We start from the raw sequence: 17159 nt of genomic DNA, 5'->3' as shown, positions 1-17159 counted from the left end.
AAGTAGCACGAAGAGTTGTTCTTTTGAACAAATAAAGAACGCTGAAAAATCAGGGCCAAACTGAACTGCCTACATGTTTGGATACTCATCTGTAAAACTGGGAAAATATGAGATGCTTTATTCCAGAGATGCTGTAAAAAAATTCAGTAACATTTGCAGAGTACTCATGTAATAGCTAACTATTTTTTACTTGTTGTATGCTATCTATAGAGATTCTTCACATACAGTACTTGGTAAAAGCTTTCCTAAAGGTGAGATTTGAGACAGAATAAACTCTTAGTTATATAACTGACAATTATCCAAGGTATTGGATTAAGGAGGCAACACAGAAGATATTTAGTCTTTATGGTAAGGCTAATAAAAATATAGAAAGCATGGTGTACCTGTTTACAGAGCATTTTCCATGAAAAGGAGAAGTTTGTAAGGAATAATAATGTACAGTACTAACATACAGTACAGCACTGAATAACCAAAGCGAGTTAATGGAGGATATTGAAATTGTCATTTAAACAAATTCGTTTCTACTTATTAGATCCATTATTAAATTGATGAAAGCACTTAAGTGTGATCCAATTTTCCTTTCTTCTGGTTCCTTGTTGCTCTTTGTGACTTAAGCTTAAGCCTAAAATGATGGTTTGTTACAAAAGTAGGTACTTTTATATTTTTGGGGGGGACTTGTGCTGGGTAGAATAGGATCACACTGAAATGCCTAAATCCACTTACATACCTAATAAGTGGAGTAAGATCTGGCCTGTATTTTACTAAGCACTCTTTTGTGCATTGTGTACTAACATTTCTAAATAAGAATATTCAACATGCAACAGAATTCTCAACTACTCAACTTTTCCCTCCTCAAACATCTTACATCAGCTTTCTTCTTGTATCTTACATTGCTCCATGGACGCATCGGGTGCTCAGCTCAGCATCTCTGAAAATCAGATAACATTGCTCTGCTTCACTGCATTTTGTTGTAGCTGGGAGCCAAATAAAACCTATTGCATAATGCTGAACTTCAAAGCAGATATACAAAGTACTCCAACAAGTGACGTATTGATGCTACCCTTGCCAGCCATATATTAATTTGAGGCTTAATAAATAACAGCCTTAAAGATTCAACATATTGTAGAAAATGTGTTCTTTGGGAGAAAAGTTGGAGGCTTGGCAACCTGGATGCTGACACACCTACTAACTCATACTAAAAGAAAAGGACTACATACTTATCCGGGGCTTTGCCAAGATAGGAGAAATGAAGATGACTGTTTCTGTAGTTTGACTCTCCCCCTCTGCACTTTTGAGTGTCCTGATGACATATGTTACCAGAACTGACTTTCCTAGGTCTCCGTAGCCCTATTATATCTGAGCTGTATAAGAAGAATCTCTCTTTTTTGTCCTTGTTAAGTGAATTTCAGGTCAACTGAATTGTTGGAGGATCGGCTTTGGGGATTTCACCAGAGACTGAGAAATCACAAGGGGAAGAAAGGAAGGAAAGAAATATAGATCAAAAGGATGTTATGACAGAAAGGGAGTTACTTTGGATCTATCGGTACTGTGGGAGTTACTGTGCCAGGAACTGAGGGAAGGCAGGGATGGAACACCACTGCTGTACGGGCCACCCCCCAGCTTGCTGGCTTTGGTCTTGGTGAGGCTGGCCTGGGTGCAGGCAGCAGGGAGCCACCCCCAAGCCCCAGTTTCCGGCGCAGCAAAAAGGCAGGTAGCTGTGCGCTGTAGTTCCAGCCTGCAGCTGTCAGGAAGCTGGGACAATGGGGGAGGGAATGGAGATCTCTGCTGCATAGACCCAGTCTGCCCTTTCCCCCCCGCCCCCAGGACCTGAGCCAGCAAAGCTGGGGTTTGGGGAGGGGAGGGCTCCATTCCCCAACCCCTGCCCTCCCCAACCTCAGGAGATAGAGGCTTTTCTGGTTCCTGTTTGCGAGCACCTGGGGGTAGGGGTGGCCCAGTGGTCACCTGGAGCAGATGAGCATGGGCCAAGGCTAGTACACCACCTTGCAAGGGGCGTCTGGGATGCCGCAAACCTGTGATCCACTATGGGATCTGGCACAGAAGAAGGTTAATAGACTGGTTTAACCTAAATCAGTTAAGTCTAAGACCATGTGTAGACGAAATGAGAGGCATGTGTGAATGACACTTTAAAGTGGGCTAAATGCTTTTGCACCGCTTTAATGGTGTCGGTGTTCATACGCCTCCATGGCATAGTGTGCATTAATTCCAGGTGCTGTAGGAAATTCAGTGGCATAATGTGCTTAAATGACTTGAGGCCTTAAATGACTCCTTTGAGGAGTTTTAGTTTGCGGCCCTACAGCCACGGAGTGAAGCACTGGGCTCTGTGCAGCTCTGCAGGAAACCCTGCAGGCAGCCTGGCAGCAGCCGGGAAAGCAGGCTCCGCCCAAGAAAAGTGGTGAGCCTGATCTTTCCCACCCCCCACCAGAGCCTGCCTGCCTTTCTGAGTTGTGCGGGGGCCTGGTGCTTCCCTCCGTGGCTGCAGTGCCCTCTGGGGCCGCCTGAGCCGGGTGCCTGTGGGCGGGTGCCACCTGGGGGGAGCTGCTGCTGTCACAGAAGGAAGCATCAGCTCCCCCACCGTGGCCCAGGGACCGCTGCACCCATCTGGATCTTGTCCTCCCCTCCCTGCCAGAGAGGCAGTTAAGTCAGTGGGGTGCGTGCATGACATGGGAGTTTAATCAGCTCTAAATTGAAGCAGTATTTTTTAAAACCCACCACTTCAATTTAGGGCCCCCATTTCATCTACACACGCCCTAATACTACAGTCATCCAGGACTATCTTAGACCGGGTTCCACTATTTTGAAACCAGTTTGTGCATGCTGAACTTCTGTTCTGTTACAGGTTTAGACCAGTTTCCAATCACTTATACCAGTTTATGTACAATATCTGTATCTAGCCCAAGCCAGTGTTAAATCAGTATGTGGGCTTTTCCAAATATGACTTCTAAAAGGTTGTGTCATAGTTGTGAAGATATGTCACTTTCCAGCAAAATAAAAAAGAAAGCTTAGCATTTGTAATTTGATTCCCACTAATGGGGATAAAGGTTTTGAACTTTTTACAAAAGGCTATATATAAGATCATTACATTTCTAAAAAATATGATACCAAAAAAGAGGACATGAATAAAAGAAATCTTCTTTCTTTCCTCTGTACCTATGTGAGAAAAGCCAAACAAATGCAATAATCACAGTTCTTCTGTCTTGTAGTCTTTGGCAGGAACTTTCCCTTTGGGACAATTGCTCCCCTCTCAGCACTACAGAGAAATTTTCAAGTGCAATGGATATGTGATACTCTGAAAAATAAATCTTCTACCCTGAAAACAACAGAGGAAACAAGCTTTATTTTTATTATTGGATTTTTTTGTGCGTGGTAAAGATACACATTTGACTGTTTTCTTCCTACACTTCCAAGACAGAGTAAATTTAAATTTTTAATTGTAGGCTAAAGCATCAAAAATACCGTGGCACACATGAAGCTAGACTACACACATACAAACACTTTTCGATGCACATCGTTCATCCTTGACCTTAAGTAGACAGAGTCTGTATTTTGTTCTATAAGGAAAAAATTAAAACAAATGACTAGAATATTTCATCAGTTTAAGAGTGTGCAAGACTTTACATGTTCTGTACATAAAACATATGAAATGGACTTACAAAGATGGAATGTACAAAAACTAAAAAAAAAAAAAAAGCATATTCACTCCTAAAACCAGAAGGGTACAATGTATCAAGTGATACAGATTTCTAGCACAGGGATATTCTGATACATTATGCAAATTATGGAACATTCCCATGTCATAAAGCAAAAGCATCAGGGTTAAGGCTGTGTTGCTCACAAACATCAACTGAAGTGCAGTACATTCATCAGAAACAACATACCCTATTTAGAATCATTCTATTCTACAATAGAAATATCTTTCATACAGTCTCCACAAACAGACCAAATAATCACTACTTACAATTCCTTGATGTACATCACAACTTCATACTTGTTGTCATCCATAAATGAAAATCATTTCCTTATGACAAACATAACTTATTGGGCACTTATAGTTTTCATTATGGCAACACTAGATCCTTAGTTATAAAAATATTAACATAATTGTAAAGTTGAAAGCTCTGTAACTTTTACAGAACAAAACAGCATTTACTAATAAATAAGTCTCTAGCAATATTAGACAATATTCACCGTAAGCCATATTGTTTTTTCTTTCCAGTCACGCTGCTAAAACTTTAATCTGTGTAAACATGCATTAGTGTTTCTATTGAATTTAACTATTTTCTTCTATTTCAAAAATGAGTGATTTTGCAGTTTGTCCTAAAAGACTCCAAGTAACATAACATCTGATTATCTGTTGAAAATCCTTCCAGTAGGTATGTCATTTTAAACAGAACATACACTTTTGCCATCCATGCCTTCTGTGCTGCTGATCAGCATTCCACTGAAGTCAACGCTGCCCTGGGTGTACCTGAAATCTGGAAAACACAGCTGGCCCCAGAGCCTTTTATCAATGTTAATAACTGAGAGTTACTATTGCATCAAACAGTGAAATTCTGGCCATCACTTACATGGGAGAAAAAGAATCCATCACAAAAAATGACCAAACCTCTACTATGGTAGTTCTCTGTGAGGTCTGTAATCCAAACATTTCAGCTGACTGGTTTAAAAAACACATTGTAAGAGCAATGTGTTTCTCAGTTTTCCTGTGCCAGGCACATTAAGGCTGGCTTTATGAAGGGACTGAATAATTCTACTGGGTTTAAATGGCAAGTATTTGCTAGGTAAAGGCAATCCAAATCAGCGTCAATTTTCAGCACTGCTCAGATGCAGTGGGTATGGCCATAGCCAAATTTCTAAAAAAAGAAAACAATACAAAGGAAGAACAAAGACCTAGAAGTCTTCAGGAAAAGGCTCCATCACACATAACATCTGTTAGCTTGGTTGTAAGGAGAACATACATAGTTTCAGGTTTCATCCAGATGTAATAAAGTTGACATAGCTAAGCAAAGTCTTATTTATTAGTACCAGATGAAGGGAACTACCTTACCTCTGATAATCTTAACGGAACAATGTATAAATGTACACGTATGTAAGCATGAAGTGGTGTCATTTACAGTATGGGTTTTAACATATAGTTTAGGATCGGATCCCTGTGGCACTCTTTGTCAATGGATGATTTGGCCTATAGTGTTTTTTTAATTTATGGAAATCCTTCCATTTAAATTTAGTAAAATATTTTTACAAAATCTGAATCCTGGGCCAAATTTGACTGATAGTGTCCTTTAAAAACAGCCTACAACAATAGCCTATTTCTTTCTTTCTTTCAGTTTTCAGCTTAAAAATTGGTGAAATCCTTTTTCTTAGTGAATAAATATAGCTGAAATGTCATATAAATCATCCTTTTTCATTAAGGATATTAAGAGTTTTCAAGTTGCTCCAATGTCTAAGATTGATAGGGTGAATGTTGAATTGAATGTTGATTATAAAGACACTTTTAAAATACATCTTTGGGTACCATAACATTTGAGTTACAGCTGTACTTGATTTTGAGAATACAGTTTATACTTTAATAGTTTTGACCATTTTCCCTGCAGAATTTTAGGACAAACTGAATTCAAGCCCAAAATATTTTGCTTTCTTCATAATAATTACCTTTGTTTTTAACATTTGATAAGCAATATTACCAATTTTACGGATACATTTTATGCCAAACCCTGAAACCCTTACATAACACAGTCATCCTACTGAAATCACAAGACTCAAAGGTTTGTAAGATTGGGTTATATGTGCAAAATCAAGTAAACGAGAGAGAACAATAAATATAATTATTCAAAAAAGAGACTACTTCATCTTTATGAATTGCTGGGTCTACTCTTTTTTTAACATTAAATGTTTCTTTAGAGAAAAACTGGAAGTGAAAGGCATGTTTCTCAAAAGAGCCGGAACAACAGATTTCTCCTGTTAGAAATAAGTCAATATTTAAAACAAGCAATTTAAAAACAAATCTCTTCCATATTTCCAGGCTGGCAGACATGCTTAAAATAACTCCCCATTCGTTGCACCCACCCCACTTCTTTTTTAAGATTCCAAAACAAAGAAAAGCAAGATACAACTCCAAACAATTTCCACCATTGGCACATGCTAACTAGCTCCTCTGCCAAGGTTTGAGACAGAATATGGGCCACCATACTCTAGCAACATCTTCTGACTCTTAAGTTCATGATTCTTAATAAAGCTAATGTTTCTGAAAAGGGACAGGTGCACATTATAAACAAGAAAATAATGACAGCAGAGCCAAGTCATTGGTTGTAAGCATTTTCAATTAGATTGGTGTTTCACAAGGAACAGATTTTGTGGGGGACTCTTTTCAGAGTGCTGCCATACTCAAAAGGCTTTTACAGTTCAGCTTGCTGAAATCACTTACACTTACTCTCTTCATTATCGTGTCAGACATACACACACACACGTAATGGGACAAATCCTGCAGCCCCCATTTTGTTTTTGAAGAAGGCTTTTGATGAAGGACTGCAGGAACTGGTTAAATTTTTAATTGAGATGTACTTTTCTTAAGTTAAAAACTAATAGCTTTGGTAACCCTTGGTTTTCACCATACAACTCAGTTAACCAAAGTTCCTTTGGTTGTACAATGTAGGTCCTCCAAAAGGGTACCTGTCTGGCTTTCTATCCTGCATGATGCTATGTTGTTGAACACAATGAGTTGTCTCAAGAAAGCACAGCAAGGAACGTGTATGGAAGAGTGGTGCACATGAGTTTAATTGAGTTGACATCATATAACTGTGTTGACCCTGATTCTAATGAATTAGTTTTGTGTTAATGGGTCCATTGTTCTACAGAAATTCAGCTGTCACTAATGTTATTACAATAAAGTCTTCTCAAAGCTTTAGAAATTTCAGGTTTTTTCAAAGTCCTTACAGCCTATTGAGCATTAGGAGGGGTGAGAAACAAGCACATAAAACAATCCTTCATTAATCCCACAAAAAGAGTAGGAAGTTTGCATTGATGCTTGTAGTGCTAAAAGTTGAGCTGTGTTAGGTCTCACAATTACAGCTAGAAGATTGTGTATGACTTAACTTTATATCTTTACTAAAAGAACCTACTGGTTATAGTTACTAAGTCTGAAGAACGTTACAAGTGTAATACCTACCATGATAATGAGATCTAGAAGAGTCCCAGACTTCATTTCTGGGTCAAATAATGCATACCAATGACACTTTTCAAATTTGGAAGCTCAAAACAGGAGCTATCCTTTCCAGGTCAAACAAACCCATTCAAATAGTTTGGGGTTTTTTAAATTCCTTTTTTTATATTGGAAAATCAGTCAACTATATAAATTCCTGTTCCATAAGCTGCAGTTCACATATTCAATATTTCATTGTCTTCATGAATTCAGCAAAGAGGGTTTTGTTTACTAACCCTTACAACAAAAAGTTCCATGACGAACATAAGAGATGCAAGTCCTACGTAAACATGGTACATTTGGAAATGAACATGAGAAGTCCACTGAAGATACCTTCCATTATTGTAAATGAATTCTTTTAAGTAGTGGACATCCTGCAGAGAGAACAATTTAGGATCTCTGGGCCCAGTCGTATGTTAAGGGCAGAGAATTATCCATCCCAAAGCCCACTGTTACTGTAAGTACCGATAGACCTTGAAGCAATGATTTCCAGAGTCTGCAACTACAACATGCCCATCTGAAGTTAGGGCTAGACCTTGGGGACCATAAAGTGGGTCAGCAGATGTGTTAATGTAGGATAAAAATGATCCACTTCCATCAAAAACCTTCAAGGGAAAGAAAACACATACCAAATGTTATGAATGAAAAATAAAAGTAATGGGCCACATTCCTCTCTCAGTGACATCAGTATAGTCTGATAGTGTGAATTTACACCATTCTAAGTGAGAGCAGAATCTGACCCGTATCTCAAAATTAAAAAGTCACATTTATAAATATATTTTCCTACGAAGCCCATCTACAGCTCTGTAGATGCATCTGCCAAAAATTAAAAACATACAATCACATTCAAAATAAAACCAGCAGCTGTTCCTCACTCCAAAAATAACCAACTACAAACACAACCCAATCAACACCTCCTTTCTCTTCCAAATATCAGTGATCATGACCCTTCAAACTCCTACAGAGATACACAGGTCTGAATCTGTTAGTTTCTCAGGGCATAAATTACTTGGATTTAGGAAGAAAAGTGCGCTTCATGAAGAATTTTTCAGCAGCTCCTTTTCTTTTATAACAAACAAGCGTCAACTTAAACATTTCTGCTTATACATATGTTCAGTTGTTTATTAGATATCTTTTGCAAATGACAATAATATACAATAATTAATCACTGAAACTTATCATTGCATATAAGAAGTGCAACTTTAACAACAAACACTGAATATGTTCTCGGTTAAAAAGGAGAAAAGACTAAAGAACAGAGGAAAGAAAGTGCCTGGATTGGTCTCAGGGCTCAGACAGATCATTTTCTTTCTCTGGGTTTTAAAGTATTCTATCTTCTGTTAAAGTGACTATAAATTATCACCCCCAGGGTAGATCCAGGGGGTGTGGTGGTGCAGTTACAACCCATCTTCTGCTCTGTAGTGCAGTGAGTGATTGCTGCCACCAGGCCAGGGGGGACACAGCCAGGGGGGACTAGGCACAGGAAAGTGAGATCTGCCCATTGCTGCTGTCCATGGCACTCTGAACATCTGCTCCCCAAAGATGGTGGCCCTGGGCTGGCAGGGAAAACCCAGGAGGAATGGTCAGGGAGGAAGGACCCATCTGTGGATGCAGTTCCTGGCTGACCCCAGCACCCCATAGAGCCACTCCCCATACCTGGAGCCCCCAAAAGCAGGCACAGGAAGGGGGATATCTGCCTGCCACTCCTCTCAGCTGACTGGAAGCAGGGGGAGCCCTAGGGCTGTTCATGGCCTGCTCCAGCTGGGGGCTGCAGGGAGCGGCTGCCTGGGATGCTGAGTTTGGCTAGGGGTAGCAGTGACAGTGGACAGTTTCTACTTTCCTTCACCTGCTCACTGCCTGCCCCCTCTAGGTGTCCTCATTGGGCCTGCAGACGCCAGCCACATCTCATGCTTCCCACCATGGTTGGGCTGTGGTGCGGGTCATATCTGCTACACATCATTTTTTTAAATCCTAGATCCACCTATGCTAGCACCTGTACAGTACTGAATAAGCCTCCTGTGTAAAACAGTTTTATGTGATGTTTCATTTGAGGCCAATTGTATTTGCAGAGTAGAGTGCATTATGGGAATACCTCAGCCTTAATGTTAAGGGCTCTGCATGTACCAGTGGCTACAGAAGCAGAAGAGGTTTTTTAGTGTTGTGTAGCAGAAAGTGGGAACAAACAGCCAGTGATCTCCAAGAGAAAAATTAAGAGGAGCAAGTCCTCAGGTCACCACCTGGAAGAGCCAGGATGGAGGAAACAAGTGTCTTCTAGAATAAGACCAGAGTTTACCATACCTTCTCCCAGAAGACACATTAACATAAAGGGAGAAGCCCAGGCTAATCTAGGAAGGAGAATCTTAGAAGACATGAGCCACCCCTGTTGGGGCAAAAGGTGTGGTTTCAACCCAGCTCAGATCTTTATCCTACAGCTATAAGGCACCATTCACATGGTACTTGGATGAGGAAGTCTATTCAACCAGCCCCTGAGTTCTGACCTAGAACAGAGCAAAGTGCCTGATTTTTTCAGGAGATTAAAGTTGGCCAGAGACATTCAGCAGACCCAGCTAGAAGCACTTCTCAACAAGATAAATATCTATTAGCTGCCTCCTATCATCCGAGAGATATTTTTAAAATGTGGTTGTCTGAAGAATAGCAATATCTATGCCATTCAGAAATTCAGCTGTTCAATTTGCCATTCTCTCTACGTTTTTGCATATCTTGATGTCCCAATTTCACATGGCATGCTGAAACTATTTCATAATATGTAAGATAGCAGTTGGTAGCCTATGCCATAGAGGCCATGTAATAAACTCTGGTTCAGTTTGTGCTGAAGAAGACTTCTTCAAGGCACAGTACTTAAATGTGTACCCAGCCTCACAGTAGTTTGAGCTGGGGTGGAGCAGCCCTGGACTGGCAGAGGGTCCAAGGGGTCAGTCCTGGGCTCTAGGCAGTGGTGGTGGAGGGGCTGGCTGGGGCACGTGGGTGCTGAAGTGCCAAGATAGGCAGCAGGTAGCCCTGGGCTTTAGCAACCTCGTGCCCCAGGTAGCCCCTGGCATGGTCTACACATGTGTTTCAGTGGAGTAAATTACTCTGCTGTAGGACAGTACTGTCATTGACATTACTATCCTATGGTGAAGTAAATTAATATACTGCACCCTAATACCAGTGCATGTGTAGACTGTGATGCTTTACTGTAGAGCTAATTAGTCAACTCCACAGTATATGCACCCAATGAGAAGCAAATTGATGAGTCTGGTCTATTTTTAGAGAATGGGTAATTTAATCATAAGAAGTCCATCAGCCTTTTTAGCAGTCATAGCAGGGTCTGAGAACTGAAAGAACATGGAAGCTATTAACCCTTCTACTCTTAAAAGTGACCGTCAGCATTGAAGTATGGTAAAGGTTGTATTAGAAAGCCTGTGTTGGCTAATTCTCCTCTTTTGTGGAAAAGCAGAAGACTTGAATTTCCAGGAATGTCAATCCAGTACCTCTCATATTATTTACTTTTTTAAACTATATATACACACATATATATACACATATCTACATACATATATTTTTTAAAAATTGTCTACCTGTATTCGACTGTTTCCCCAATCTGCTACAATAATATTTCCATTAGAATCTACAGCTACTCCTGTTGGAGCATTAAACTGGCCATTTCCTTCTCCATTAGATCCAAACTTCAATATGAATTCTCCTTCTTGGTTAAATACCTACATTAATTTAAAAAAATAGTGAATAAAGGATTAGTTCAAACATTATCTAAACCTCTACTAATCTGGACAGCCGAGGCTGTCCAGTTCATTGCTACTGGCATTACTGGGGGCAACTATGCTAGCAAAGCAGAAGAGTCAGAATTAAATGCACCCAAGAGTCTCCTTCCTTCTTGATAAGCCTTGCTCTTCTGAACACTCTTGACCTAGGTATTTTGGTTTCTTATTTCCTTTTCTCTGGTTTTAATAATGTAAAAGTGTGCTTACTTCGCTGAGAGAAACAGTAAGGTACATGTTATAAAGCTGGAGGTATGCCGTCCTAGAACAGTACATGAAATAGTCAGTGTATTTACATTTCATCATACTCAAATGCTTAACGTTTAATTTTGGGGATGTGGATGACAGGTGAAATAGGAATGAAGAACAAAAGAACAAAAAGCTGTTGGGATTCACTCAGATCATCACCAAACCAAAACTACACCCTGAACAGGGAGGGAGAGGAAGAATGAGTTCATTAAAAGAAAAAGTGCTCTATTCCAGGAATCACACACAACCTAAACCATCTCAAAGTTCTGAAAATGTGGGTTTATGAATAAGACTCACCCATATAGAAGAGGTGTTTTTTTTTTCCCCACACATTGAGTTATACAGTCTAACCTGTATACAAGGAGCTCATTTTGCAATCAGAAAAGTATCCAACATGCAAAGTGGCTTCTAGCTCATCTCAGTCCCAATCAGTGCTGTGCTAATTGCAGCATGGGTACAGAATATCAGGAAAGATGATGCCTTTTGTCACCTTTGTGCCTAGTGACATAGGAAATGGGGAGCACAAAGGCTATACCTGGTTTGCACTCCTAGTCAGTTCAGAAGCAGCTGACTAAAGCAACCTTTCATTAACCATCAGAGCTAGGTGGGCCTGGGAACAACAGGAAATTGTACCCTCTCTATGGGTAATACAGCAACTGTACTGAAGATGCATAAATAGTTTCTAAAAAATTATCCAGGAAACAGAGAGCTGGAAAGGCTCTATCACTAATCCTGGTGTAGTGAGGGAAAGCATGCTTAGCCTGTGTTTCAGACAGGACTAAGAAAGAGGAGAAATCATTTTTCATAGCCTAAAAATGTTTGACTTGTCTTGGACCATCCTGTAAAATTGCTGTTCTGACTCAAGACCTAGGCATTTGCAGGAGCTCCCATGTAAGAACCATGTCTCCAAAGTGAATGGTACAAGAAGGGGGTTGCATTGAAGTTACAAGATTTGGTAAATTTTTAAGAGAAATTTTTCTGGAGGCACAGAATGCCTATGATGACTGTATTTCTTGAATCTCAATGAGTGACTGGCTTTCCCTCCTTTCCACTCTGAACTGTGCCCAGCTTTTTCCAGGCCCCAATCTCAAAGGAAAGCAGGGCACAAGAGGTGCCTGGAGCAAATCACGTGGGTGAGCAGGGCAGTAAGACAGCTATCCCAGCTGCTTTGTTAGTTCCTTTAAATGAGCGCTTTTGTCCAGGGGGAGGTTTCTGCAAATGGGTCAAAAGTGTTCATTTGAAGAAACGAACAAAATACCCAGGACAGGTGTCTAAAACAGAACTGTCCTAGTAAAAAAATAGGATGTGCGGTAACCCTAAGAATGTAGCTCTACTTGAGAATGCATCTCACAGACAAATTAGGGGAGAAGTGTGAAACATGATTGTGCTGTTAAGTGGGAATGATGCCTTCAAGTCTTGTTTGCACTCTAAACCTACCATGCTCTCAAACAGGCCACACTACCCTGGGTGGGCTGTCTTCTAAACCAGAAGCAGTGTAGCCATATCCACACAGTGTTGTGGTGGCGCAGGGGGACAAAGGCTAATTGGCTCCATCATTTAACAGCATGGGCATGTTCCACACTCCTGTGACAAAGCAGCAACAAAGAAAGAGTGCAGACACCAAACAATGCGGTTCTGTATTTTCATAACATTACTGGGGACTCTAGGTAACCTGTCTGGGTAAGAGAAGACCAGTCATAAGCCATAATGATTTGCTAGTACAGGGAGCCAGAAATAAAAAGGAGAAAAATAATTCAAGATAAGAGACTTATACTGGGCTACGCTGGCAGGTGTGTTGCCAGCAGGTCTTCAGGAAGGGAGATAAATTTTCGAATCAAATAATTTGGAGGGTGGTCCCTAAAGTAAAAAAGGAACAAGATAATGAGGAAAAGCAGAGACATGCTTATCTATTTCCAGGGCAGAAAAATGAATTATCACTGAGAGGCAGGAGTCCGGCTTGAATGGGTTGCCATGGGAGAAGACGACAAAAGAAAACAGAGATCCCTGAAGGGAAATGGTGGCAATTATCATCAGGGATTATATATCATTTAAGCTTGATGTGATGTGGAAATGTTTTGGGGGTACTGGAGGATTTTAAGTACTAAGGTAACATTTCGGGGATTGTGCTCTGCTTCACCTTCTAAGAAGAAAATAACAAATATCTTCACAAGGTACAAAAAACTGTCCAATTTGTCAGCAATTATATACATTGACTTTAGAGTAGAACACCACAAAAATAAGAATAGAAAATAATAGAAATATAAGAAAAGGCTTTTTTATTCAGTTTAAATACTAGTTGAGTGAAACAAACAATAATGTTATCTACTCAGTCACAGTTGGATCAGAGAGAAACTGTTTAATCTTATTAGAAAGTAACGTGTAGATTTTAAATTTATTTGAGGCCACATTTCTTATACCTCCTTTGACTTTATTTGTGTCTTGTAAGCTGTTTTAGTTTCAGGAGCGCTCAACAGTCATTCACATTGCTGCAGTGAGCCCTACTGGTCAAGGTATAATTTATCAAGTCAGACAACTTGTGCTACTAACCCATGTAAACAATCTGCTTTATGGCTCCTGCAGTGGTGTTGCTTTCTTTGCTTTAATCCAGACCACATAACATGAGCTATTTCTTCCCTAACTCCAAAAGTATAAAAAAGCCAGATGATTCAGCACAAGGTTAAAGATATTAGTGGACATTTTATCATTCATGTGGCAGTAAGCACATAAGACTTTAAGTGAAATAAATAGTAAAATATATTGCTCTCTGCATTATTAATCTGACAACAACAAAAATGTACTGGTAGTCATATGACTTTTTAACTAGTCATGACTCAGGACTTCACTTGCATACAACAGACATCATCAAGAAAATGACTGGTTTTGCCAAATCCAGGAACATGTGGTTAAAATGTTACGGGTGGGGTTATGCAGGCATTAAGACTAGATGGCCAGGAGTGGCTCCTATGACATTTAAGATACAAATCTATGAGAATATACTTGGACATTTAACATGTGATCTCCATTCATTCTGCTTTGTTATACTATTTTTAGGCTAGAAATGATGGAAGCTTTTCTTGAAACTATCTAAGGGAAATAGAAGCCTTTCCTGTCATGATATCAGAAAAGGCACGCACTATAAAAGACACAATTTGGCAGAAAGCTAAATAGCGTAAACTCATTATATTTGCTATCACTTCAATTCATAACTTTCACTAAGCTATATTATTTAATCAGGAAAAAGTGTCCCCAAATCAAGACAATCAATTATTCCTGCATTAAGAAATTACTTAAATGCAACAGTTAAGAGCTCAGAATGTCCATTCCTTTATTAAGTCTTTTTTTCTTATCAAAGCTTGTAAATTTAATTATACAGTATAAAATATGAAGTTGTTGCTTCAATGAGATTTAATTTTCCTCAAGAAAATAAGATGTTAAATAAAAGCTAAACAAAACTGCCAGAATAGCAAAGTGGTATTAATTAACAGTACCTTGACAGAATGATTATGGAAATCTGTAACAATAATTTCATTGTTACTGTTTACAGCAGCAAAATGAGGACCTGCAATGCAGAAAAGGAAAAAATAATACAAAAATAAACAAATCAGTATTTTTACTTAATGATTTAAGAAATGATGAAAATCTCATCTATCCTTAAGATTTTCAAAGTTAGTTACTGAACAATAATACTTCAATGAGAACACCACTTCAGAATTAAGAATTATTTCACCTCTTTTTTTCAAGTAACATAGCACTATTTTTAATGGGCAAATTTACTGTCCTCCTACAACTCATATCATAGTTTTATCTATAATAAAGCTTGTTTTTTCACTTATTACAAACCAGTTATTTTATAGGCATCATAGCCTTTAATTAGCATGGCACGGTACTTGAGCTCAGAGCAGATTTTTCTAAACAAAAGCTTTTCTAAACAAATTTGCAGTTTTAAATTAAATCACACCTATTCACATACATTGTGTTCATTTTTCATAAACACTCAGGAATTCAAATTCTAAAACAAGTATGTCGTCATGAGTGAATGAATATAATTAGAAAAAGCTCTTTATTAGAAAAACCTGGCTCTGTATATCAAAGTTGCACATGCAAGTTCTGGCAAAAAACAAACCTTAAATTTCAAAACACAGATACTTCAACTAGAAGTGCCATATATGCTACCTAACGAAACTGACACAGAATTCATAGTTTCAGTATTTGTGATCAATTAATTGAGCAAAAAAGGTGAAACTATGTACACTCAAATTCAAACAGTGACTGAATCCAGGAAATTGTGATATTCAGCACAAAGAAGAGCTAAATCAATCCGATGAATTATTGCAACTTTTTTGCTTGGCTGAACTCAGGAACTTAATCCTATGAGATTTAAAAAGGAAGGAAAATATTGTACCCAGAAAGCTTTGGTAACAATTAACTCTTGGCAGAACTAGAGCCAAAGCAAATACAATATGCACAATTATAGTGTACCATATGGCACTGTTAACAGTCCCTAATGTAATAAAACTAGAGCATGTTCAGCTACCTGATCTGTTAGAGACGCCAACCTGGAACAGATTGGAACAGCACGTAGTGTAAGGGCTTATTCCTCCTGTTCCATACACTCTTCTTCACTGCAGACTAACTGACAGCGATGTCTAAATGTCTGAATACCTTTAAAAGGACTTGGACAAGTTATGTGGAATCTTAGTTTCAATATTAAAAAAAAAGGAATGCACAAAAGCATAACATGATTACATGTGCAAACTGGATAACAGCATGTGCAAATGCCCAGCTTGACATGGTACTGGAAGTTTCTCAATACCAGCCATTTCCACTTCTATAACTATGCATGACTAATTTTGCACTTAAAAATTCTGTGCTTGTTTTCAAAGCTGCAAAATATTATTTATGCAACTATCTAGGTGGGGGATTAGCTAATATTTGTACGATTCTTTAAAGATATAAAGGGCTGTCGAGGTGTTAATTATCATTAATAGTTGAGTGCAGACATTTTGAAGCATTTATAAATGACCTTTTCAGATCTACCCTCCCTGGGTCACCAGTCTGAAATATTTCCAGGCAAAGGGAGGGGACTTATAAAAAGTGGTTACAATTACTGGCTCAGAACAGATGTTCCAATATTCCTGACTGATTAAAGTAACTACAGAGTAAGCAGTAACATTTTGTTTTAATAGGAGCCCAAAAAGCAGTAAAAACAATATTTCAAAGCTGTCTTTCAGAGATGAATTTGCATTCTGGAAGAGTGGACTATGAAGAATGTGAAATTTGCTTAATGCAGCACCAAGCAAATTAGCATCATGAATTTCTGGACAATTTCCAGTTTTCAGATAAAAAGGCTCAAAGACCCTTCCTTTCCTGGGGTTTCTGCTGAGAAACTGAAGATCATACTTTGGCTTGTATTCATCATTTTTTTAAGCAACAAAAGAATTATTAGGATATTGCATCTTCAACATGCTCAACCATCATGCAAATGTGAGCACTGGAGGCAAGAAAAGGGGATTTACATATTACCATCAAGTGTACCTGCAAACTGCTTGTCCCCATTTCCTCGGCTACCAAATCTAGTGACTATTTTCCCATTCGGCTGGAAGATGAACACACAACATGCTTTGTTGTCCACTACAATGATGTGCCCATTGCGATCAACAGAAACACCTTTTGGTCCCATGAGCTTTCCAGACCCAATTTTTGCCTGCCAAAACAAAATGAACATCATTAAAAATTGTATCATAAAAATAAGCCAATATAATACAGAGACCTCCTGTAATAGTCAAATATATCGAAGCCACGTTTTTTAAAATCTAAAACTAAACCAACATATTAACTGCTGCTATAAGACAATACAAATATTTTCACTCTATTTTTTTCACCATTTGAGAAGAAAAACTTGCTGAAATGTGTCCTTT

At 38.9% G+C, this 17159-nt stretch overlaps 1 protein-coding gene across 5 annotated transcripts in view; it reads right to left on the bottom strand.

Annotated features, from left to right (window-relative positions):
• Positions 1-3335: 3335 nt before the first annotated feature.
• Positions 3336-17159, bottom strand: part of TRIM2 (tripartite motif containing 2) — a 175732-nt gene continuing 161908 nt past the window's right edge. For all 5 annotated transcript variants that reach the window (XM_019521664.1, XM_019521666.1, XM_019521662.1 and 2 more), the window contains exons 9-12: positions 16777-16945; positions 14730-14800; positions 10795-10935; positions 3336-7821 (exon numbers count right to left, since the gene is read on the bottom strand). In XM_019521664.1, the coding sequence (XP_019377209.1) occupies positions 7669-7821; positions 10795-10935; positions 14730-14800; positions 16777-16945 (534 nt within the window). In that variant the 3' untranslated portion in view covers positions 3336-7668. The remainder of the gene's footprint in view (positions 7822-10794; positions 10936-14729; positions 14801-16776; positions 16946-17159) is intronic.

This window comes from Gavialis gangeticus, unplaced genomic scaffold (genome assembly GCF_001723915.1).
Source record: "Gavialis gangeticus isolate Ggan-Ray unplaced genomic scaffold, GavGan_comp1, whole genome shotgun sequence".
Taxonomy (NCBI): Eukaryota; Metazoa; Chordata; order Crocodylia; family Gavialidae; genus Gavialis; species Gavialis gangeticus.
The sequence above is the reverse complement of the archived record's forward strand: the minus strand, read 5'-3'. Positions and strand labels throughout refer to the sequence as shown.